A 25,953-nucleotide genomic window follows, 5' to 3' on the forward strand; every position below is an offset into this window, starting at 1 on the left:
CCCTCAGCTCTTCAGCTCAAGGCTAGCGCTCTACCACTTGAGCTACAGCTCCACTTCCAGTTTTCTGGTGGTTTATTGGAGATAAGAGTTTCACAGTTTTCATGCCCGGGCTGGCTTTGAACCGCGATCCTCAGATCTCAGCCTCCTGAGTAGGATTACAGTCATGAGCCACCGGTAAATTATTGTGAGTAATTGTACAGATGAACTGCCATATAACAGGGTAGTTAGTAAATGCTTTGCATCTTGTTCAATGTCACCTTTTTAATATGCTCCCCCATCCCTCACTCTTCTTAATTTTATAAGATAAATACTGAATTCTTGCTGTATTCTCCCCTTTCTCTTCACCTGGCCATCCCTCTCCTCTTCGCCTCACCCCCTCCCCTTTCAAGCACCCATTTCCTGTTGTTGATTTTATTAAACTTTAACTTTGCCTTCTACGGAATTACACAATCTGGGTTCTCCCTTGAAGCCACCGTATTTCAGTTAATACATATATACATACATATATATATATATATACACATACATATACACACTTGCATACCCCGTAAGAACTTACTTATAAGTTTATAAGCTAATTCTAGTGTCTATATAAGAGAAAAAACATACATCTTTGTCTCTGGGCCTGACTTACTTCACTTAACATAGTTTTTTAGATCTTTCCATTTCTTTATAAATGGTCTGTATCATTCTTTCTAATAGATGAGTTAAAATACCATATTTTCTTGATCCATTTGTCCATTGAGGGACATCTGGCTATTTCTATGCTTTGGTTATGGTGAATAGTGCGGCAGTGAACATGGGTGTGATTGTGGTTTTATTGTATTCTAGTTTATAATCTTTTGGATAAATGCCTGGGAGTGGAATTTTTGGATCCAATGGTAGTACTATGTTTAGGAGGTTTGTAGGGTTTTTTTGTCGGTCATGGGGCTTGAACTCTGGGCTTGGGCACTATCCCTCAGCTCTTCAGCTCAAAGTGAGCACTCTACCGCTTGAGCCACAGCACCACTTCCGGTTTTCTAATCGTTTTGGATATAAGAGTCTCATGGACTTTCCTGCCTAGGCTGGCTTTGAACCATTATCCTCAGATCTCAGCCTCCTGAATAGCTAGGATTACAGGTGTGAGCCACTGGCACTGAGCTGTTGTTTTTCTTGGTGGGGGGGAGGCATTGAGGAAGCTCCATACTGCCTTCAAGAATATTTGAACAAGTTTACATTACCACCAAGAGTATATTTATATGTCTTTGTGTGTTTGTATGTGTATGTGTGTGTCTGTGTGTTTCTGGGGATTTAACTCCGATTCTCTCAGTATTTGATTCTTATTTATGGCTGAATAATACTCCATTGTCAAAGCACCAGTTTTTTAGTACTGCAAATGATACGTAAACAGATCATTTAATGCTTGTGTATTCTTGCCAGTATAAAAATCACTACCTGTCCTTAACATTTCCTTTCTCATGCCTACAACATTAGATAAGAGTACATTTACATTTTTCACCTCGTTTAATTGATTCAATAAACTACTTGCTAGAAACTGTATTAAACACTAATGCCTCAGAGATGGATGGTCTCTGAACCAATATGAAAAATAAATGTGCAGGCGAATATTCAGAAGTTCATGCTATGAATTATACCACAGAACTCTGTGACAACTCAGACACTAGAGATGGTGGTACCATTCACTGCAATAGGAAAGACTTCCAGATCTGAATACCTTCAGTAATGGAAAAATAGAGAAAATACCAGGTAAAATTTCTGTGCATGACTGGCTGTGTGTGTGTGTGTGTGTGTGTGTGTGTGTGTGTGTGTGTGTGTGTGTGTGTGTGTGTGTGTGTGTGTGTGTGTGTGTGTGTGTATTTTGGCAGGGGCAAGATTAGAACTTGAGATAGGGTGAAGAAAGCAGGAAACTTTCTAGATGGAGGAAGAATGTGTTCAAAGATTGTCTCCTAAAGACACTAGCTTTATCACAGTAAAGATACTAGCTTTATCACAGTAAACAGTGCTAAGGTTGAAGTTGACAATAACATTTAAGACCTTGAGTGGGAACAGTGGAGGATCTTGTAGGAATGTAGGAGGATCTTGTAGGAATGTAGACCTGTGAGAGGCAAATACTTCCAAACAGCAAGTGAGAACCACTGTGGAGGGGACTGGTGCCCACAGTGACAAACTACTTCAGTGATTTGCTACTACCCCCGTGGGCTTTAGGCTGGAAACCTGGTCATCATCGAATCACTCTCTTGGCTGAGTATTTCAAAGATGTTTGAAATGTCATCTTGACTCACTTTAGCTATTCTAGTTCCAGAGTCAACAATTAAAAATGAAAATCTTCCAAATTTACTTTTAGTGATGACAAGCATTTTTTAGAAATATGTGTGCCTTTACTTATTCCAGACATCTTTCCCTTATCTTCCTCATTCCCAAACTCCTACGGCAATGCCCATCTTTAAGTCCCTCTAAAATGCCATCTTCTGTCTTCTCTCCAAGTTTTGGCTATGTCTCAGATCGGTCCTTTAAAATAGAATGCAGGTGCTGGGTGCTCAAGATCATGGTTTGAAGCCAACCCTGGCAGGAAAGTACATGAGACTCTCATATTCAAGTAAGCACCAAAAAAGCTCAAGTGTGGCTCAAGTGATAGAATGCTAGCCTTGAATGATTATACAAGATGCACTGGAATCAGATATAGTGAAAATAGAGGTTATACCATGGAGGAAGAACATACAAAAGGAACAGAAGAATCACATAGTGCATTATAGTTGTCCCAAATCTTTCTATTTCCTAACAAATGGTGCGATGTCATTCTTTCTGATGGAGGTATAAAATTCCATTTTATATATATATATATATATATATATATATATATATACACACATATATGTATATATATACATTTTCTTGATAAATTCATCTACTGAGGGGCATCTGAGTTGGAATTTGGGAAGGGGAAGGGATATAAGAAAATGCTTAAATAAGGATACACATTGACTCATTGTTCCAATGAGATGCACAAGACACTATGTTGAAAACAAACTTTACAATTCGGGGTGGGGGTAGAGAAGAGTTGGAGAGGTGCAGATGGTGGGGGGCAAACAAAGGAGGCAGTAGCAATGCTGGATAGGAAATATACTCATTACCCTACTCATGTAACTGTAACTCCTTTGTACAGTATTTTCACAATAAAAAATATATATGGAAAAAAGAATGCTAGGCTTGAGCAAAAAGTTCAGGGACAATGCTGAGGCCCTGAGTTAAAACCCCAGGACCACCATATAGAGAAAGGTAAAGAAATAGGAGGGGTCCCTTATCAAAGTCTAGATGGCTATAAGTCTTTAGGTTCATTTCTGGGTTTTCAATTCTATTCCATTGGTCCTGGGGTCTGTTCTTGTGCCAGTACCAAGCTGTTTTGATTACTAAGGCTTTGTAGTAGAGTTTGAAATTTGGTATTGATATTCCTCCAGCACTGTTCTTTCTGTTGAGGATTGTTTTTGCTATTCAGGTCTTTTATTGTTCCATATGAATTTTTGGATTGCCTCTTCTGTTTCCTTGAAAAATGAGGTTGGAATATTGATAGGTATCACATTGAATTTGTAGATAGCCTTGGGAAGTATTGCCATTTTCACCATGTTGATCTTTCCAATCCAGGAGCATGGGAGTTTTTGTCACTTTCTAAGTTCTGTTTTGATTTCCTTTTTCAGGTTTTTAAAGTTTTCATCACAGAGGTCCTTCATTTCTTTGGTTAAGTTAATTCCTAGGTATTTTATTTTATTTTATTGTTTTATTGTGAAAATACTGTACAGAGGGGTTACTATTACATGGGCAAGATAATGAGTACATTTCTTATCAAACATTGTAGCCTCCTCCTTTGTTCCCCCCTTCCAATCACTTCCCATCCTCCCCTCAACCCCCTACTCAATCCTCCTCGCCCCCTCCACCAAAGCTGTAATGTTCGTTTTCCACATAACGACTTGTACATCTCATTGTTGCAATGGATCCAACTGTATCCCTAGTTAAATGATTGTTTTTTTCCATTCCCCTCCACAAATTATACCAACATCAAATACAGTGAAAGCAGGGGTTATACCGTGAGGGAGGGACATACAAAGCAACAAAGAAATAATCTTATAAATGTGTTAGAAACAATCACAAGAAAGAAAAAAAAAACATTTGAATGCATATCTTAGGGTTCATTTGCATAACATCAACTTATCTGACCTTTTCTGCTTGACTCAGACATATACTAGATATTGCAAATAAGGGAAACCATGGAACATATGTTTCTTTGGGCCTGGCTTACTTCACTTTATATAATTTTTTCCAAGTCTTTCCATTTCCTAACAAATGGGGCAATGTCATTCTTTCTGATGGAGGCATAGAATTCCATGTGTATATATACCACATTTTCTTTATCCATTCATCTACTGAGGGGCATCTGGGTTGGTTCCATATCTTAGCTGTGGTAAACAATGCTACAATAAACATGGTCATGCTGTTAGCTTTAGTGTGGCCTTGTTTGTGATCATTTGGGGAAATGCCCAAAAGTGGGTTGGTATTTTATTTTTTGTGGGGCTATTACGAATGGAGTTGCTTTCCTAATTTCAGCCACACTTTTCTCATTGTTGGCATACAGAAAAGCCATTGATTTTTGAGGGTTCATTTTATACCCTGCTACTTTGCCAAAGTTTTGAATCATCTTGAGTAATTTGGGAGCGGAGCCCATGGGATTCTTTAAATACAAGATCATGTCATCTGCAAAGAGTGAGAGTTTTACTTCTTTCCCTATTTGAATCCCCTTTATGTTTGCATCTTGTCTTATTGCTGTTGCTAGGCATTCTAATACTAGATTGAAGAGCAGTGGAGAGAGTGGGCATCCTTGTCTTATTCCTGAGTTTAGAGGAAATGGCTTTGCCTCTTCAGTAAATGGTGCTGGCAAAATTGGTTACTACTTGTAGAAAACTACAGCTAGAGCCTTATATATCATACTGCACCAAAATCAACTCCAAATGCATCAAAGACCTCAGAGTCAAAGCAGACACTCTGAAAACATTACAGGATGGAATAGGAGAAACCCTAGGTCTCCTTGGCACAGGCTGAAATTTTCTTAATAGAGACCCAGAAACACAACAAATCAAAGACAGGTTGGACAAATGGGATTGCATGAAATTGCAGAGCTTCTGAATGGCCAAGGACATAGCTAGTAAGATCAATAGAAAGCCCACGGATTGGGAGAAGATCTTCACTAGCCATACAACAGACAAGGATCTCATATTTAAAATATACCTGGAACTTAAAAAATTAAATCCCCCAAAAACCAATCTTCAAAGAAACAACTGCCCAATAAATAAGTGGGCTAAAGACTTAAAGAGAATCTTCTCTGAAGAGGAAAGAAGGATGGCCAATAGACACATGAAAAAATGCTCAGCCTCTCTAGCCATAAAAGAAATGCAAATCAAAACAACATTGAGATACCACCTCACCTCAGTTAGAATGGCAAAAATCAAGAACTCTAATAACAACAGATGCTGGAGAGGATGTGGACAGAAGGGAAACTTACTACATTGTTGGTGCGAGTATAAACTCGTTCAACCACTTTGGAAAGCAGTATGGATGTTCCTCAAAAGACTCCACATAGAGTTCCCCTATGACCCAGCAATCCCACTTTTGGGCATTTACCCAAATGATCACAAACAAGACCATACTAAGGCTACCAGCACAACTATGTTTACGGCAGCATTATTTACCATAGCTAAGATATGGAATCAACCCAGATGCCCCTCAGTAGATGAATGGATCAAGAAAATGTGGTATATATACACAATGGAATTCTATGCCTCCATCAGAAAGAATGACATTGCCCCATTTGTTAGGAAATGGAAAGACTTGGAAAAAATTATATTAAGTGAAGTAAGCCAGGCCCGAAGAAACATAGGTCCCATGGTTTCCCTTATTTGCAATAACTAGTATATGTCTGAGTCAAGCAGAAAAGGTCAGATAAGTTGATGTTAGGGGAATGAACCCCAAGATAAGTATTCAAATGTTTTTTTTCCTTTCATGAAATTGTTTCTAACATATTTACAAGACAATTTCTATGTTGCTTTGTATGTCCCTCCCCCACGATATAACCCATGCTTTCACTGTATTTGATGTTGGCATAATTTGTGGAAGGGAATGGAAAAAACAAATCGTTTAAATAGGGATACAGGTGGACCCATTGCAACAATGAGATGTACAAGTCGTTATGTCGGAAAACGAACTTTACAACTTTGGAGGGGGGGATCGAGTGCGGGGGAAGAATATGGGAAGGGATAGGAAGGGGAAACAAAGAGGAGGCAACAATGCTTGATAAGAAATGTACTCATTATCTTGCCCATGTAATTGTAACTCCTCTGTACGGTATTCTCACAATAAAAAAATAAAATAAATAAAAAAAAGAATACAAGCAACAACAACAAAAAAAGAAACAGAAGGGAGAGGGGAGAGTGGGAGAAGGAGAAAGAAAAAGAAAGAAAAAGAAAGAAAAGAAAAGAAAAGAAAAGAAAAGAAAAGAAAAGAAAAGAAAAGAAAAGAAAAGAATTTAATTCATGCTTCATTTCTTTCTAACTCATACTCCCTATCTGGACTCTCCAAATTCAAAATAATTCTCCTCCTAGTGTGTCTACCACATTATCTTCTTATCTAAACTGCAGTTTCTCTAGTGAACAGCCTTGCCCAAGTGGACTGACGCCTCCAAGAATCGTAGATTACCTTGTCTTCCTTCTCTTGAATTCCCAGCTACTACACAGTTCTTCACTCACAGAGAGGCTTGATAACTATTTGTTAAATCATAGATAAAAATGCAAAACACCTGGCATCAAAAGTAGACTATTCAATAAAAAATAACCTAACGGTTGTAAATGTTAAATATGAACTACCATACAAGTTCACATAAACTTGTGATGTTAAGACTGAGAGACTGAAGCAGGAGGATTTTAAGTTCAAGTCCAGCCTGGGTTACAGGGTAAGACACAAAACACAAAACAGAACAAATTTTAAAAGTGAAAATGAAGTCTCCATTAACTCTCACACTCATGGAAGAAAGTCATGGTATAATTCTGATCCTTTTACATCAGTGAGTTAGAATCATCCTGTCTTTACTGAAGTTAATATTCAAATCTATTATAACCACTTAAGGTAGAAACCTGGGATTGTTTCCTAATATTGACCTCTTTATTTATAATTAGCATATTTGTATGAAATACTTTTGAGAATAAACATCTTTACATTTCAGAGTAGTACCAGGAAAATTCATTCATGCTCTTTTCTTGTTTTCTTATATAGTAAGTTTTACAGAAGGCACAGACACAATATTGTTCTTCATCTTGCCCTTGGCATTTATTCAACAATTCAGTTTTTAATTCCACCCTTTCTGTGAGCTTCTTACGGGCAGCTGCTAAAACATATGATTATATTTTAGATTTTATTGATGTTTTCAAGGGCTCTAAAATTCTTTCATGCAGCTTGCTACCCTGGAATCATCTTTATTATTGTATTTGTTGTTTTGTTATGAATCATTTATATAACTGCTTCATTTACTGGATTGGGCTATTTTAAATCAGAAACTGCGATTTATGTATCTTCACATCCTCAGGGCCCAGGATGGTATCTGTCACATAATTTGGACCTCAATAAATGTTTAATTGAATAGTTAAAAAAAAAACTTAGTGAATCAGAAGACACCAAGCCCTCAACCTTCTTTCTCTTTCTTTCCTCGTTGTTTTTCTTGGTGCTGGTACTGGGCTTGAACTCAAGGACTAGGTGCTGCCCTGATCTATTTTTTGCTCAAGGTGATGCTCTTCCTCTTAAGCAACACATCCACTTCTCACTTTTTTGGTGGTTAAGATTAATTTACTGGACATTTTCCCTCAGCTTCATTATCTTACCCTGATGAGTATCTATGATTCCAAGCACGAGCCACCAGCCCTCAGATATTTTGCTTTCCAACTGCAATTCCTTTCAGGATGATCTCCAAACCCTTTATAGCAAGCACAAGAGACCTCTCTTGGTCTGGCATTGACCTTGTGTCTTTTTATCTAAACTCTCCTCTTGTCACCAAATCCATCATTCTTTCATGTATAGCAGCCTCCATAGAGGATAAGGTGTATCTGTGAGGATGTTTCCAGGCAGATTCAAGTTCCATCGTTAAACTGACTAAAACACATTGTTCTTGCCAATTTCTATGAGTCTACTGAGAGACTGTATAGAACAAAAGATGAAGGAAAAGCACATCTCCCTCTCCTTTCTACACATGGAACACCCATTTTCTTCTGTCTGCAGACATTACAAGTCCTTGAGTTGAAGCTTTTAGACTCAGGCTGGAATTTATACAATTGGTGCTATTGGATTTCAGGGTTTTGAAGTTAAATTAGAAGCAAAATGTTGACTTTCCTGGAACTTCAGATTGCACAGAGCAGATCAAAAGCCTTTTCTGCTTCTACATTCATGTGAGCTAATAACTGTGGTATAAACCTTTTATATAATGTAGACAGCTAAGGAATCATGTCTTAGTAATGAGTACGAAAATTGAGAAGTCAATTTTAGTTTTAGAGATGCTTTAGATTCCAATATTGAAATAAATTTTAAAATGCTTGTTTTTATATCAAATTTTACCTAATGAGATTGAAAGATCATAATGAATGATCTCAAAAATCACCAGATACATCTGCCTTGCTATGATGCTTTGCTCCTTAATCACCAGGCTAGAAATTCATCCTACTTTCTTATAGTTTATGGGGAACAATACAAAGGGGACTTCCTCAGCTAGAAAATTGTGTGTATACATATGAACTGGAACAGGACAGATTTTAATTCCAAGTCAATTCCAAAGAGACTTGCCTAGTGAAAAGTTTCATGAGGTTGAGTGACAAGATGAAAAATCTGCGGATGTGGGAAAGTGAACAGAACAAAATCAATGCAGTATACTTCCATGTCTGTGAGTTTTTCAACAAACATGTGACAGGGGGCAAGGCTCATGGATCCATATCACTTTGGAATACCACCATGAAACCACCATACTGGCATCCCATCCCCATTTTTCTTTCCCTCTAGAAGTTCAGAAAAGATTTTCTTTTTTTGGAGGAGGTCATCTGAATCGGTGGTATAAAAATGATATTTTACTTTTATAAAACTGCAAACAGGGTCAGAGAAGATTTTAACAAGCACAGATTTCAAGCTTTGCTAGGATCTAGTTTATGAGTGCAAATTTTTCAGAGAAATAGGTGTTAGAACTAACATCTATAAAATGTTTTTGGAAATATATAATATATAATAAATAGCCCTGCAGAATAAGTGTAACTAAAAGGAAACTAGGAAAGAAGGGACAAAAGCAATAAGAAAAAAAACAGTATTTTCTTATTCAAAGAATAATGTCCAAATAATTTTCATAAATAATTTTCAAACCACTAAAATGCACATTAACTTTCACAATTAAGAGCAAGCATGGTGATGTATGAGTGTAATTCTGGCATTTGAGATTTGAGTCAGGAAGTTGGTTAAGTTCAAGGCCAACAGAGCTTCACAGTGAGACTCTGTAATAGGAAACCAAAATAATAGATAGCTGGTAGACAGATAGATGATAGACAGATACAGACAGATCATCAAGAAATAGTGATTTCATAAATACATATGCACAAGTTGAAACAATACTGAAAGATTTTCTAAGTCCCCAAATTCTGGAGCCTAAAAGATCCACAGCAGAAAGTCCATATAGAGTGTATTTTGCATAACATAACAGATGCAATCTTGTTTGAGCTTTGAAATTACTTATAGTTCAATGTTGTTGTCCATTTAGTTGATGAAGTATCTAGGATCAAAAGATGAAAGAAATTTCCTCAGGTCTGATAAACGTGGCTTTCTGCTCAAGCAATCAATATGAGCCACAAACTACTAGCTACCTAATTCTACTTGCTTAATTTTAAAAATATTTATTCCATCTTACCCATATGAGCTTTTATTGTTAGTAACCTTCTTACTTTTTATGTCAGTTGAAGTGATATTGTAAAATATATACCTAAAACACAATCTGACCAAGACTGTTTGTCTGTTATAGATCCCAAATGATTCTTTGTCAACCAAAATCTTTGTCAAACACAATCTTCAAATAGATATTCAAAGCCTGACAACTCTTCATCCCAGATTTAGCTCTTATTATTTCCATGCACAATATTTTCTGTTCCTTATCTAATGTTCTTAATCAAGTGCCCTCTGTTAGAAGTTCTCTCCTCTATCACTAAGTGCTACCTCCTATTTAACCTTTAAGGATGCATACAAAGTTGACACTCATTTATAACCCTAGCCTTATGAGGCTGTGGCAGGAGAATCACAACTTGAAGCCCTTCTGAACTACAAAATAAGGTCTTGTCTCAAAACAAACAAAAACTAAACAGAAAAATATTTATTCAAGACACAGCAATCTTAGAAGATACTCTGTTACATAGCGTGCCAAATTATAATACATTCATGAGTTCATATGTCTGGCTATCTAGCCATAATGTAAAAAAAGCAATAGAGATTGCTATTGCTTTGTCCTAGCCCACATTAAGCATGCTTACTATTGTTATTTCTAGCCTGAATAAGAATATACATTGCTCTATCTATCCACAAATTAAATCTGAAGCAAAATATCTACATACAAAAAATACAAATGTTGAAGATCATCCAATTGAGAAAAAATGAGCTGGAATAGTCACAAAATCAAAGATAAAATATTACTACAAAAATTAATTGATTGCTTCTAGTATTTAATAAATAATTTCATTATACCCAAAACATTGAAAGAAATATTTTGAAAAAATACATTGGTTCTATTCATCAAGTCTAAATAAGATTATATACCAATTATTAGGAGGTAATTATAACTAATTTTAAACATCTTGATTTGAATGGTAACATTCATTTTGATAAAATTTTAATTAATAAGTAATTACATGAACCATGTTGGAGAAAACCAATACTAAAATATGAAGACTGAGAGGTCTTGGGAACTGAGCCAAACCAAAGTATGCTAACACCACAGTTGTACAATAGCCAACAAATTCTAAACATGCTCCCACAGAGTTGATATATGAAATATTCTTTGGGGAGATTGCTTTAGAATATTTTACTGAATGAAGTAAAATGCAACTGGGTCATAAACACTACAATAGAAAACCAAAGTAAAATAATAAATATCAAGCATTCAATGGATTTATAACTATGAATCTCCCACTATTAGACTTATGATTTTTCTATCCTCTGCATAATAATTTTAGAGGAAGTACTAGAATGTATATTTAACGACTTTCTGGGCTTTCTTTTTTTTTTTTTTTAATTTTATTTTATTTTATTTGAGAACATACTGTACAGAGGGGTTACAATTACATGGGCAGGATAATGCATACATTTCTTACCAAGCATTGCAGCCTCCTCCTTTGTTTACCCTTCACCTCCCTTCCCAGCCTCCCCCCTCCCTCCCACCCAATCATACCCCCCTCCCCCCCCACCGACATTGTAAAGCTGGTTTTGACATGACTTTTTGTACTTCTCATTGTTGCAACAGGTCCACTTGAATCCTTAAACGACTTGTTTGTCCCCATCTCCTCCACATGTTATACTGACATCAAATATAGTGAAAGCGGGGGTTACACTGTGGGGGAGGGACATACAAAGCAACAAAGAAATAATCTTATAAATGCGTTAGAAACACATGCATGAAAGAAACAAAAACATTAAAATACATATTTGAGGTTTTGGGCGAAAGACTTAAAGAGAAGCTTCTCTGAAGAAGAAAGAAGGATGGCCAATAGACACATGAAGAAATGTTCAACATCCCTAGCCATAAAAGAAATGCAAATCAAAACAACATTGAGATATCACCTCACTCCAGTTAGAACAGCAAAAATCAAGAACTCTAACAACAACAGATGCTGGAGGGGATGTGGACAGAAAGGAACCTTACTTCATTGTTGGTGGGAATGTAAACTTGTTCAACCACTTTGGAAAGCAGTATGGAGGTTCCTCAAAAGACTCCACATAGAGCTCCCCAATGACCCAGCAATCCCACTTTTGGGCATTTACCCAAATGATCACAAACAAGGCCACACTAAAGCTACCAGCACAACTATGTTTATTGCAGCATTATTTGCCATAGCTAAGACATGGGCTTTCTTTATATAGTTAGGCCCTAAAAATTTCCCCATGGGTCTTCTTTTCCAAGCTCATTGTCATCATTTCTACTCATTTCCAAATTCTAATATTATTCCGATGTGCCTTAAAAGCTTGGCTATCAGCAAAGAAAATAGATATCACCTAAACTCCTTCAATTCAATATATGAAGTCTTTGAATTGGGTAATCTAGGGAGTGAATTTGCATAATAACAAGCATCAGTAAATCAGCTATTCTTTTAAAGCATTTTTATCACTTTTCACTTTATAATGTTTTATAATCATTTTATTTGACATTACTCACAATAAAACAGTAAAATAGGTCAAAACTAAACTCCTAGGAATCTCAGCTTCTCAGAAACTGTGTATACACATTCATAATCCTCCAAGAAGAAAATATATGGTAGTAGAATCATTTTCTAAGGTCACACCAGAGAGTTGGGAGACACCTGAAGACTAGAAATGCTAACACTGTCTAAACAGCACTTAGTATGAAGTTCACCTGATAGACTAAAATAAATCAAAGGTTGACTCAGTGTCAGGAATACTAAACACTCTATGGCTGAATTTAGATTTCAAGAAGGAATCTTAAGGCAAGATTCACATGTGGTTTCTTTCCTGATTAAAATGATTCAGTTATCTCTTCTCATTGTCTACAATTCTCTCCATCTCTAATTCAATTTTCCGCCAAGTCTTCAAATGTTTCCTTCCTTCCTTCCTTCCTACCTTCCTTCCTTCTTTCCTTTCTTTCTTTCCTTCCTTCCTTTGGTCAATCATGGAGCCTGAACTCTGGGCCTGGCCACTGTCCCTCAGCTCTTCAGCTCAAGGTTAGTGCCCTACCACTTGAGCCACAGTGCCACTTCTCACTTTTTCTGCTTATGTGGTATTGAGGAATCTAACCCAGGGCCTCATCCATGCAAGGCAAGCACTCTACCACTGAGCCACCTTCCCAGCCCCCAAATGTTTCTTTATCTCTAATAGTCCTACCTTCAGGAGGATGGTGAACATGTCAAGTCTCTCATCTCCTGAGTCTATGATCTCCCCAGGGGAAATGTATCAGCCACAATTCCTTTGAGCAACACTTCCATTCTAAAGCCTTTCAAATATCTATTTTACTATCCCATATGAGTTTTCTGAACAGGCTAATGCCCCAATGCCTGCTGCACAAATCCTGCTTGCTCAAATTTTTCTCATTCTAAATCTTGGTAAAGAGGATCCTTTCACAGCCATGAAACCAAGCCAAACTTTTGGGGTCAATCAGGAATGGCCTATATCTTATTTCCTACAATCAGTGAAAATATTTGTTGGAAAACTAGTGTGCATCAGATTTTAAACTAGTGTTAGACCTGTTGAAAGTAGTTAGGGAGGGACTTACAAGGAAGTCAACATCACTACACTCTTGGAATGTACATCCTTTTTAAAAAAGTAGATTGATAGTATATTTTAATATGAAAGGGATTTCTAAGCCATGTGCTGCTTTTGCAAATACAATGTAAAAAATAAAAATGTAACTTGGTTATTTATATTTTTTATAACCTGCTTTCTGTTCTCATTGGCATGTAATTAATACCAATTATCATTTTCCCTGTGAGTTGCCATAGTAGCTACTTGACCAAATTTCTGCCCCGTCTGCCCCCCAAACCCATCCCCTGATCCTATCTTATTTATCTCCTACAATTTAGGTATGAATAATTTTCCTGAAATTCCAAACTAAATACAACTTTATAGTTAACATTACTGAACATAATCCAAAATTGAAAATAGCCTAAAGCCCTTATTGCTGGAGCTATTTTGTATTTCATTTCACCACACATCTTTTCCATGGGAGCGATTCTAAATTCCCTGCAAATATCCATGCCAGACAGGCATGCTCATAAACACATGTTCACAATGTGCCTAATCCCCCAATATACGATCTTCCTAATTGTAATAGCCCCTCCTTGCCCTCTAGCACTCACCTCTCTCTAGTTCTCCCTGTGAATCTTACAGTTCTGTAAGTGTATAGCTCTGTCCTTCATTCTACCTGCCACTCTACCCAGTGTATCACTTCTTGATTTAGATCACAAGTTTGTCTTTCTTTTCTGCTGGACTTTGGAGAGGAACCTTCTTTATTCATTTGGATAGTTTTGCTTAATACTGTAGTTCCTTCTATGTAGAACCCTTCAGAAAGTAGATGAACAATAAATTAGTGCCAAAATGTTTATCTTGTGCAATACTGATGATTTTTTTTCCTCCAATAATACACAGCTCAGAATGGACAGCAGCACACGCACAAGCCAAGCTTCTTCCCTTCACAGCGTCACGCAAGAGACTCCTAGACAAAAAATGGCAATCTTACACTTCTACCAAAGCTTAAGACATTTCCTCTAGAAAGCACATGTGGACGCTCACTTCCACAGAAATACCACTTTCATACTTGAACTCTTCATGTTTGAACCCAAAAACAATGTCTGTACTTACAAAAAAAAAAAAAAGAAAATCTTTTCTACTGATAAATTTCCTTTTTATTTTTCAAAACTATAATTAAAACCAAGGAAAAATGGTTGATTTCTGCAGAAAACTGGAAATGATGTAACAGCACTGGCTATGTTCAGTACAAGAAATATTGGAGAGACAGAAGTAACAAGGATTCAGGGAATCAAACTTTCATGAAGGTTGCAGTGGCCACAAGCTTGGGTATTTGAAACAAGCCTTCCTCATCTACCAAATGATGAGGTTGAATTTAGGAAATTATTGAGGATCTTCAGGGAAACACCTACCAAACTTCCATGGTATTGATCTTATCCATTAAAAATAATCTGTTCCACAGTTAAAAAAAATATCAGACTACAAACAAAATTTATGTTGGCATTAAGATTGTCAATGGTTATCAGTTGGTCTGTTCTGGATTTGTTTAACTAAAAGGAATGCAACAATCAGCTATGGAAAGCCTCTCATTCTCAGTCTAAGCAGGGTCAACAAGTCCAAAAAATAGAAAAGGGTAAGGCAAAAAGTATAGACAGTGACATGAAGGACATGGTCAGTAATTTGATTCCAAACACCATACCAAAAGACATAGAAAAGCTTTTCAAACTAGTTATCATGGTGATTTTATTAGAAAAGTAAAAATGAATTGGGAAATGTCACGGAGCTTCAGAGTGATGAAAGTAGCTCTGGAAAAGCTACTGGAGACATGGTAGGTGTTTCAGCTGAACAAGCTAATGTGTATGGACAAGCCCAAAATTAGGTTATAATTCAGACTTGATAGTGGCCAACAAAAGCTATGGATCGCGGGCGTTGGTGGTATAGTGGTTAGCATAGCTGCCTTCCAAAAGCTATTGATGTCAAAGAAAGACATTTCATGATTAATGCTGACAAAGACAAGATAATACAAAATACAAGATAACATGTTACTTTGTTTCTTCTAGTATATGTAGAAATTCAGATCCTGTTAGTGCATACATAATCTTTTGGGTCTGTGTGATGTGACTTTAAACCAATGAAGATGGTATTTGTCCAGTTACACCAGCAAAAGCTGGAGCAACCTCCCTCAGGCAGAAATGCCTAATTGTCTGATCTTGTCTGGTGACTTTGTTAAAAAAGGATAAATCAACACACCTGCAGGCAAGGAGATTTAGCTAAAGCCAATTTAGGAAGCAGAGTCCTGAAGCAAATTTGGAAATTGATCCAGATTAAGCCATTTTGCTTTTAAGACCTATGTTAAAAACAAGAATATAATACAAGCTGAAGAAAGGCAAGGAATGCCCACATTCTTTATAAACTTACAGAACAAAATGATCCTCAGGGGTAATTTCAAATTAGTAGAAATTTAAGCTTACATTTTTAAATAAGAAAATGAGAATGGAAGGGTACAATTTAGTTTAATATAAAGAACATAGAAATTTAATGTCTGAGACATGTTATTGTCTTTTGCATGTGTGATAAAAAAAATTCTCTCTTCCAGGTAGATATTTCATCCACATATTTCATCTATGACACAGACACTGACCCTGGGATCTGTTAAGTAAATTACTGCCTGAAGTTCTCAAAAGCAAACTAGACAATTTAATCAAAACTTTATTGCTATGTACACCTATCCAATCTAGAGAATCAACCTAGTGATCTTTTCATAGCTCAAAATTGTGTGCTTTTGATGGACTGTTCACACCTGAGCTGGGCAAATTCCCAAACACAGACATAAGTAGATTATATAAATGAAATATATTAAATCAAATAATTTTATCAAAAAATACCAAAAGTTTTAGACATAATCCGTTTTGTAAGCTATTGTTTTGGGTATTACAATGGGGGGGCACAACATATATACATTTATGAAGTCTTGGTAACTTATTGTTAGAATTTTTATTTATTTTAATTAATTATTTGGGTTAATTTTTTATTTCAATATGTTCTATTGTGAAAATACCTTACAAAGGGGTTACAATTACATGAGCAAGGTAATGAGTACATTTCTTATCAAGCATTGTTACCTCCTTCTTTGTTTCCCCTTTCCACCCCTCACCGCGTGTCTCCCCCCAACCCCGCCCCGTCACGGCTGCCAAAGTTATAAAGTTGGTTTTTCGACATAATGTCTTGTACATCTCATTGCTGCAATGGGTCCACCTGTATCCCTATTTAAACATTTTGTTTTCTCCCTTCCCCTCCAGAAATTATACCAACACCAAATACAGTGAAAACAGGGGTTATACTGTGTGTGTGGGGGGACATACAAAGCAACAAAGAAATCATCTTATAAATATGTTAGAAACAATAGCAAGAAAGAAAAATCATTTGAGTCCTTATCTTATGGTTCATTCCCCTAACATCAACTTATCTGATTGTTTCTGCTTGTCTCAGACATATGCTAGTTATTGCAAATAAGGGAAACCATGGGACCTATGTTCCTTTGGGCCTGGCTTACTTCACTTAATATAATTTTTTCCAAGTCTTTCCATTTCCTAACAAATAGAGCAATGCCATTCTTTCTGATGGAGGCATAGAATTCCATTGTGTATATAGACCACATTTTCTTGATCCATTCATCTACTGAGGGGCATCTGGGTTGGTTCCATATCTTAGCTATGGTAAATAATGCTGCAATAAACATAGTTGTGCTGGTAGCTTTAGTATGGTCTTGTTTGTGGTCATTTGGGTAAATGCCCAAAAGTGGGATTGCTGAGTGGGTTAATTAATTTTTTTAATTGTACAGAGGGGTTACAATTACATGGGCAAGGTAATGAGTGCATTTATCAAGCATTGTTGCCTCCTCCTTTGTTTCCCCTTACCATCACTTCCTGTTCTGCCCCTCTTGCACCAAAGTTGTAATGTTCATTTTTTGACATAACATCTTGTACATCTCATTGTTGCAATGGGTCCACCTGTATCCCTATTTAAACAACTTAAACTTAAACAAGCTCTAGAGCTTGAACATAAGGCGTCACGCTCTCACTTGGCTTTTTACTTGGAGTCTCACAGACTTTTCTGCTTGTGCTAACATGGAACCGTGATCCTCAGATCTCAGCCTCCTGAGTAGCTAGGATTACAGGTGTGAGCCATCAGTGTCCAGCTCAGGAATTTGTTTAAAAAATTATATTGGCAATAATTTTTGTCACTTGTAGACATATCGATATATCATTTTGATCTTCCAGACTAACTTACAAATTGCCTTGAGAATCTCAATATGAGCTTACCTTGCTTCCATTTTCTCTAGCCTCTCGTTCCATCTTGAGGTCAGAAATTAGAAGATTCTTGTATTTGTTTTTCCCATTACTGCCGTGATCATCTATTCTGTATTCCGAAGTCAGCTGCGCAGACAGGGGACTGTCACTCAAGTTCAGTGGCTGTTCATCCCGTTCCAGCACAGCCTTGCCATCGCTGTTGGAGTCTCCTGTCTCCCTGCCCTGCGTTCCCCCTGAAGCCACTGAACTGTGCCCCAGAGTCTCATTGCCATTAAAACTCTCTGCAGCAGAATCATCTGTTGGAAACAAAAATTTATGTCCATTTTAATAAATATGTCACTCAATTTCTACCTCAACTTACACTTACCAAGCTCTTAGTGTATGTATTGCATTTTGCCACGGATTTTAAAACATATAATATGCAATTTAGCCTACTCCATAGTCCTTGTAAAATAGGAACGATTTTTTTTAATAATTTAGAAGGCACAATGAAGATCAAGAAATGAAATAAAGTAATATGAAGAAGATAAAGCTACAAAAACAATGGTGCTACATCAAATGCAATCTCTAAGTAGAGAAAGTTTAATAGAGTAAAACTATTTATTGTTATTGTGAAGATGATGTATTGAGAGGTTACAGTTACAGTTATGTAATGAGTACATTTTTTTGTGAACATTATCACTTCTTCCCTTGTTTTTTCCTTCTCAACGTATCTCCCTTACACATTGTACAGTGAATTTTCAACAAAGTGTCTAGTATCACTGCCATATTTATTCATTGTTGTATTTATGCATTTCTGTGCTCCCCTCATCCTCCCCAAAAGATGTAAACTTACACATAAGACAAAAAGTACAGAAAACAAAGACAATGACAAAGGAGATAAAAAATCATAACAAAATAAGCAAAAATTATTGGTTCCATTTCTTGAAGATCATTTGGGTATCATTTTATATGATCTTATACACATAGCTATTGAGCCTTTGTGATCCTCTCCTGCAAATATCCTCCTTTGGCTTCCCTATGATAATTACTTGGCAAACAGACTTTATTTTTCCCCAGTTAATGCTAATGGTAATTTCCCAATGGTGAAAACTGATTATAAAGAAGTATCACCCATTATTGCACAAGGGTACAATAATTATGAGTAATGAATATGTGTCAAAATTATTAACTGCATTCCTAAAGTTTAATTCAGTTTATAACCTACTTGGCCTTTTAAGCCTAAAAAGTTTGTAATGGTGTGGCTTTTCCGTGCTAATTAGAATAGCAAACATTTACAAAACAGAAATTAACAAAAATGGTATACCTGGTCAATCAATATTTTACTGGCTACAATATTAAGGTATTCTTCACACTGCATTGTAATATATAGGAAAATATGAGCCAATTTTTTCACAAGCTTGTAAAAAGAAAATAGACAAGTTTACCTAAAACAATATCATTCTATTTTTGTAATTGATTTCATATTTTATCTATATGATGTTAATTTATGAAAATAAAAAATACATTACTAATAAAGTGTCCTGACACAGCAAGATGGGAAAATGGTTTCCTTTAAGAAACCATGTGGCTATAAGTGGAGAAGGATAAAAGTTGTGATGTTTTTGTTCATTTCCTAATAGCATCCAGTAGGCAGTATTGTTTAGGGTACGAGGAAAGATTTCAGACCCTCTAATTAATTACATTAATAAAAATAAATGTTTAAATTCTAAAAGAGTTACACCTTTCATTCATTTTTTTTTTCTTTTTTCTTTTGTCAGTTATGGAGCTTGAATTCTGGGCCTGGGTGCTGTCCCTAAGCTCTTCAGCAAAAAGAGAAAACTCTACCACTTGAACTACAGTGCCACTTCTGGTTTACTAGTGGTTAATCGGAGATAAGAGTCTTAGAGACTTTCCTGCCCAGGCTGGCTTTGTATCGTGATCCTCAGATCTCAGCCTCCTGAGTAGCTAGGATTACGGGCATGAGCCACCAGCTCCCAGCTGTTCAGTTTTCAGTAAACTTTTATTAAGGATTACCTGTGGCCAATATGGACTTAAATATCTGGACTTTAGAGATTCTGCATTGAATGAGCTCACAGATAGTTAAGAGGCAAAGAAAAATAAACATGCAGGTAATACCAGAATCAAAAGGTTGTGATCAAGTATGAGGAATAAAGGCATGAGAGAAGAACTCCAAAACACATGATAACAGTTCAATATCTATGATAATTGAGCCTCAGCCAGGCTTCAGGAGAGGGAGAATTTGGGGACCAGAGAAAAAGAGACCACAGAGAGACCCCTGTGAAGTCACAGATAAGCGAACATGAGGGCAAGTGAGAAGTGAAATTAGAGTACTGAGCACCTAGAAGAGAATGACAAAGATAAACTAGGAAGGGAGAGAATCACCACTGGCCCCCTCAGGAAGTAGAGAGTGGGAGGATGGCAGACGAAGGCCATCAGGGCAATGCAGTTATACCCCATCTCAGTCAAGAAGCAGGGTGGGGGGGTGAAAGCCTGTGACTTCAACTAGGCTAAAGGCATAGTAATCGATAGTAACTGACTGTCAGCGTCTGGAAAAAACATGGGAGTTGAAATACAAAACCTTACCTGAAAAATAAGCATGTGCGCGCGCGTGTGCGCGCGCGCGCGCGCACACACACACACACACACACACACACACACACACACACACACACACACACACACACACACACACACACACACACACATACATGCCTGAGGGTGTGGTTCAAGTTGTAGACTCTCTGTATGAGACAGTCTACAGTAGAACCAAGAAAAAAACAGGAGGAAAAAGACTACTTAAGAACTTTTTTTGCATTTCAGGGATCTTCGAATTTAAGCTGAGTAGACAAGAGCAAATATATCTAGTACATATTTGGTGTATATATATATATATATGTATATATATATATATGGTATATAATAGTATATATTACAATATGTATTATATATTATTCTATATTAGTATATATTTTAATACATAATAATATATACTATATACTATACACTATAATATAATATGTATTGTATATTATAGAATTATAATAATGTATTACATATAATAAATATGCTACATATTACATGATATGATTATAATATGATATATAAGAGCATGTATAATATATAATATATAAACATATAAGCATATATAATATATAATTACATGTTAAATATTATATATATATTTTAGTCTATATAAAACATTATATAAAATATGTAATATATAACACATGTAATTATATACATAATAAAGTATATTATATATTATATATAATGAAATATATATAGTATATATGTAAGTATATACATTTATATACATATAGTGTATAAACATTCCCCCAGACCAGTCTCACTGGGTAGACTAAGTAATTTCAAACTGGCACTCTTCCTTACTCACTCTCATGAGTGGTGGGCATCCACAAACCGCATCTGGCAAAAAACTTTTCTGTTAAAACAATGACTCTGTCTCTGCTGAGGTAAATGGTTTGAAGGGAACACAGTGATATTGGAGAGGTGAACAGATTTCAAAGTAACCTAAGTGGGCATATCTGAAAACTGAAACTGAAATAGCAGAGCCATACTGCAAAAGAAAGCAGGGAAACTTGTGGTGTCGAGATTGGGGGAACCACCAACTGGATTCCAGCTACTGTATTAGCAAGAAAGGAAGCTCTTAAGTTCAAAGCCAGCTCAGGCAACATTAGTAAAACCCTATATCCAATATATCTATATCTATATATGTCTGCACATATATACATGCATGTATGCTTTCATGCATGCATGCATGCATACATACATACACACATACATGTGTGCATAGATATACGTAATGTATGCATATGCAAACCAAAAGCCTGGAGTGGTCTCAGGTAGTACAGTGCTTTCCTGCATGTGTACTACCATGGGTCCAATCTAGAGTACCTCAAATAAAATTAAGATAGATAAAATTGGACATAGAAGAGGCAAGAGTGCAGAATGAATATCAAAGCCTTGGTCAGAAACAAAATCAAATGGCATTTCATTTTATTTTCAACAAAATACATTTTTAAGTTGTATGTTTTTGGTACTTAGGTTTGAACTTAGGGCTTCAAGCTTGCCAGGTAGGTACTATATCACCTGAGCCACACCTCCAGCCTTTTTGTTTGGGTTAGTTTTTTAGATAGGGTCTTGTCTTTTCCCAAGGCTGGCCTAGATCAGTCATCTAGTTATATTTTTAACCATAGCTGGGATGACAGGAGTGCTCCACCATGCCCAGATTTTTCTATGGAAACAGATCTCAAAAACTTTTTGCACAAGCTGTCTTAAAATCACTATCTTCCTGTACTCAGCCTCTTGAGCAGTTAGGTTGTTAGGCTACAGGTGTTAACTGGTATAAAGTTATTAGGCACTAGAGCCTAGCTTAAAAGTGATTTTCAAAACTATTTTGTGAAAAAATTAAAGCATGTTCCTATCATGAAACTATTGCATTATTCATTTTATATTTCCATTTAAGAATGGAGTTTATGTTACAGAGGAAAAATACTCAGAAAATTTCAGAAACTGGCAATAAATGACATAACAAAGTCTACACAGCTATTGATGTAAAAATATCAAAAACAATCGTTTAATATGAAATGTCTAGTGTTGTTGAAAATAGAACTTATTTGTACACGTAACCTAGAACTGTACATGCTTTTTCACACTGATTGAAGTTTTTAAAATAAACTGTTTCTGATTGTTAGCTATTTCTTTCCAAGAAAATTTAAAGAAAAGTACAGTGGAAAAATTTTAATACAATTATTTAATTTGTGAGAAAAATATGATTTACTAGTTTTTCATACTAGAATCCTTTTAGAAGTATAGTGAAAGAAATTTTTATCAATAAAGAATAGTGGTAAAATGTAGTACATTTTAAATCAAATTCATGTTAGCATAATGCAAATCCAATTTCTATTATAATTAAAAATCATCCTATATGTATTTTTTCAGGCTGAAATTACCACCTATACCTACTGAACAGTGTATCATTTATTCATTTTCAGGTAAGATGAACATTATCACTTCCTGGAAAGACGCATAAATGTCGGTTAATTACAATTTCCATATACAATATAAACAATGAAGGAGATGTATTTTTAGATGGAGTAGCTCACTCCAGATGTTACCAAGGTAACTAAATTCAACAGCCTTACACATTTCATTCTCGAGTAAATAAGTATGTTTTCTAAAGAACAAATTAGGGATTTATATTTATGCATACAAAACATGCTTATAGATTTTTTTTAATTTAGGTGGTAAAAAATTGCATTTTATGTTGTTGGATAAATCAAAAAATATTTTTGATGTGATTATTATGAAAATCCATCCTATAGAGTAAGATGAATCCTATTGAGTATAGATACCAAACAGGATAAATTAACCATTTCCTATTGCCTCATTTCACATAACCACATTAGTGACTTCCATTCTTTCTCATCTTTAAAGAGGCTCTTTACAAATTTAAAATCAGAGACCTCAGACTCTTCTTAATCATAACTGATTTACATCAGTTAACTGCTTTAAGGGGCCATTTCCTTTCTTACCCAACATAGTTTTCTCCATCCCGAGCGGCTGCTGGTGTGTGGGTAGCGGTCGACCACACAGAGCGCGGTGCGGATGACCCTTTGGGACAGGCCCTGAGTGGTGGCTCTTCTCTAAGGATTCAGCCTGAGTACCAAGCCTTTGAGCCAAAGACTGTGTATTTAAGTTCACGGAAAAACAGCCACTGGAGCTTCTGGAAAGTAAAAGTACCTAGGGTACCTAGCAACAGAGAATGTGGAAGCTGGTGACATCAGGAGGGCAGCTGGATGGTTGGATTTAATTTATTCTGAGGTTAGTTTTGGTGGGGAAGATTCAGTGTTGGACACTTGGGTGAAATCTAGTCTAGCTCAGCGACAGCTTCTGTTTAGAAGATCGAGTACTACTAACACAATGCCCACTTCCCAACTTTCCATCCTCAGTGAGGAAAGATCCTAGAAATACCAGGCTATTTTGAACACCCCCCGCCAACATTTCTTATGTAATTAACAGTACCAGATTCAATTGTGAGCGCTAAGCTACATCTACGGTGTGTGTGTGTGTGTGAGAGAGAGAGAGAGAGAGAGAGAGAGAGAGAGATAGAGTAAGAGAGAGAGAGCGAGCGAGAGAGAGAGAGACCCCAAAGCACCTGACCCACTTCTCATTCAGAAGCGATTCATTATGGCCTTTGGGCCAAGTGCCTGAGGCAAAGTGAATAAGAAAAAAATATATAGCATCCTCATTTTAAGATTGATATTTGGATCCTTAGTCCTAAAAAAATCTAGGTCAGATTCTACCAGAGTCCAAAATGCTTTATACTATTTCCCCTAAATTCAGAACAGTCCTTCACCACTCATCCTTTGAAACCACCTTAGAAAAGTTCCTCTTCCTAGCTTAAATAAAATATATAGCTGTGAATAATGTTGTTTCCAATGGTTAGTACCTTAATATCTAAATCAATAGCTAAATGGTAGACACATAGATGATTGATAGATAAATCCTTAAATTGTCCCTCAAATATATTTGTGATATCGATTATACATATAAAATAGGCATAGAATAAATATAATATATACAATATAAATATTAAAAGTTTGAATGCAGTCCCTTTATGCCTCTTGATTTTTGCTAACTGCCTGCTCCCATCCTCAGTATCTGCTGTGAGGTACAGGATCTTGGCCATGACCAGGCCACACCTCCTATCTTGTACCACAAATCGCTCTCCTCTATAGAACGAAGACACAAGCAATCTGGTGTGAACAAATTCTCAGCATCACTTCCCAGCCCAGCTCCTGCCTTCCATCCCATTCCCTGAGATCTTCTTGCCTTAAGGAAATTTCCTCTCTGATTTGCCACCTGGAAGTTCCTTCCTCATTTTTCTCATTTTCTGTCTTTTAAAACCAGTCTTTGAATTGCTGTTTTCAGCTTATAATACAATTGGTTTTTTAGCTTTGCTCTCTGTGTTATCTCTTGTTGTCTGACATGCAAAAACCTCAGCTCCTACCTACAAAAGTACATGCTGACACGTGCTCAATAATGCAAAAACCTTCCAAATGATTTACACTCAACATGCCCCCAACACTTAGGAAGCTGAACCAGTGGAATCATGAGTTCAATGCTAGCCTAGGCTACAGAGCCAGATGCCATCTCAAGATAAAAACATAAAACAAAAAAAAAAACCAAATGTTTTGGTTTGAATTTGCAAAATATAATTTGACTTATTGCTATCAGTCTTAAATGTGTGTAGAAGAGGTCACGTGCTGAAGTCAAAACATTTATATCAACTATTCAGTGGTATAAATAAAATAGGGATAAAATAATTGATTTTTAACATGATGAAATTGATTGTATTGAGAACAGGAAAACAGGGTTTTGAAGCTATTGTTCTTATATGGCTTCTTTTAAACATGTTTAGAATGAAATCCAGTTTAAGGAGGTAACTTAGAGAAGGTACAGAGATAAGTTAGAAAGGTAAAGTATTTAAATCTGAGTGTCACAATTTCTCAAATCCCTAACCTCAGTTCTTTTATACGATAGACTTTTGTTGGTCCCTTTGTCATCTATGGCTTTCAAACATGTTTGGATTGAATTTAGACTAACCTTCATTACAGCAAGTATTGCTACACTATACACTTCTTTGCGCTTCTCTGTAAAATTCAACCTAGTGTTTCATAAAATGCTAACATATTGATAGAAAGACACGGGGAGAAAAGAGATGGGTCAATGTTTTATACAATGCTAAACTTGATATAGATATAGATGTTAAATATGGATCAGTAGGTCAAACAATACCATAAGTAATATAGTAAGTGTATTTACACACTGTGTATATACTAATATTTTGGTAACTCACTTATCTTGCCATTTACTGCACAAATTCAAACCAAAACAATAATCAGGACTTTTGATGTTCTGTTTCACTCAGTGAACTATGTATATCATGATAAGATCTCAAGCTGTATAAATATATCTAGCACAATAATTGTTTCACTAGAACACACACCAGAGAACATATTGAATGCATAAGAGAAACAATAAATTGTCATAGAACATTATTAATAAAGCTGATCTCTTAGAAAATTATTTGACAATT

The 25,953-nt window shown here is 36.1% G+C and overlaps 1 protein-coding gene across 9 annotated transcripts in view; it reads right to left on the bottom strand.

The window, feature by feature from the left end:
- Nol4 (nucleolar protein 4) overlaps positions 1–25,953 on the bottom strand; it is a 286,589-nt gene that overhangs the window by 106,929 nt on the left and 153,707 nt on the right. For 7 of the 9 annotated variants that reach the window (XM_042675198.1, XM_042675197.1, XM_042675193.1 and 4 more), the window contains one exon: positions 17,841–18,124. In XM_042675198.1, the coding sequence (XP_042531132.1) occupies positions 17,841–18,124 (284 nt within the window). Of the gene's footprint in view, positions 1–17,840; positions 18,125–23,386; positions 23,406–25,953 lie in introns of those variants that run through there. The other 2 variants (XM_042675201.1, XM_042675199.1) reach the window with 1 other exon arrangement.

This window comes from Dipodomys spectabilis, unplaced genomic scaffold (genome assembly GCF_019054845.1).
Source record: "Dipodomys spectabilis isolate Male_0828 unplaced genomic scaffold, ASM1905484v1 ptg000024l, whole genome shotgun sequence".
NCBI lineage: Eukaryota > Metazoa > Chordata > Mammalia > Rodentia > Heteromyidae > Dipodomys > Dipodomys spectabilis.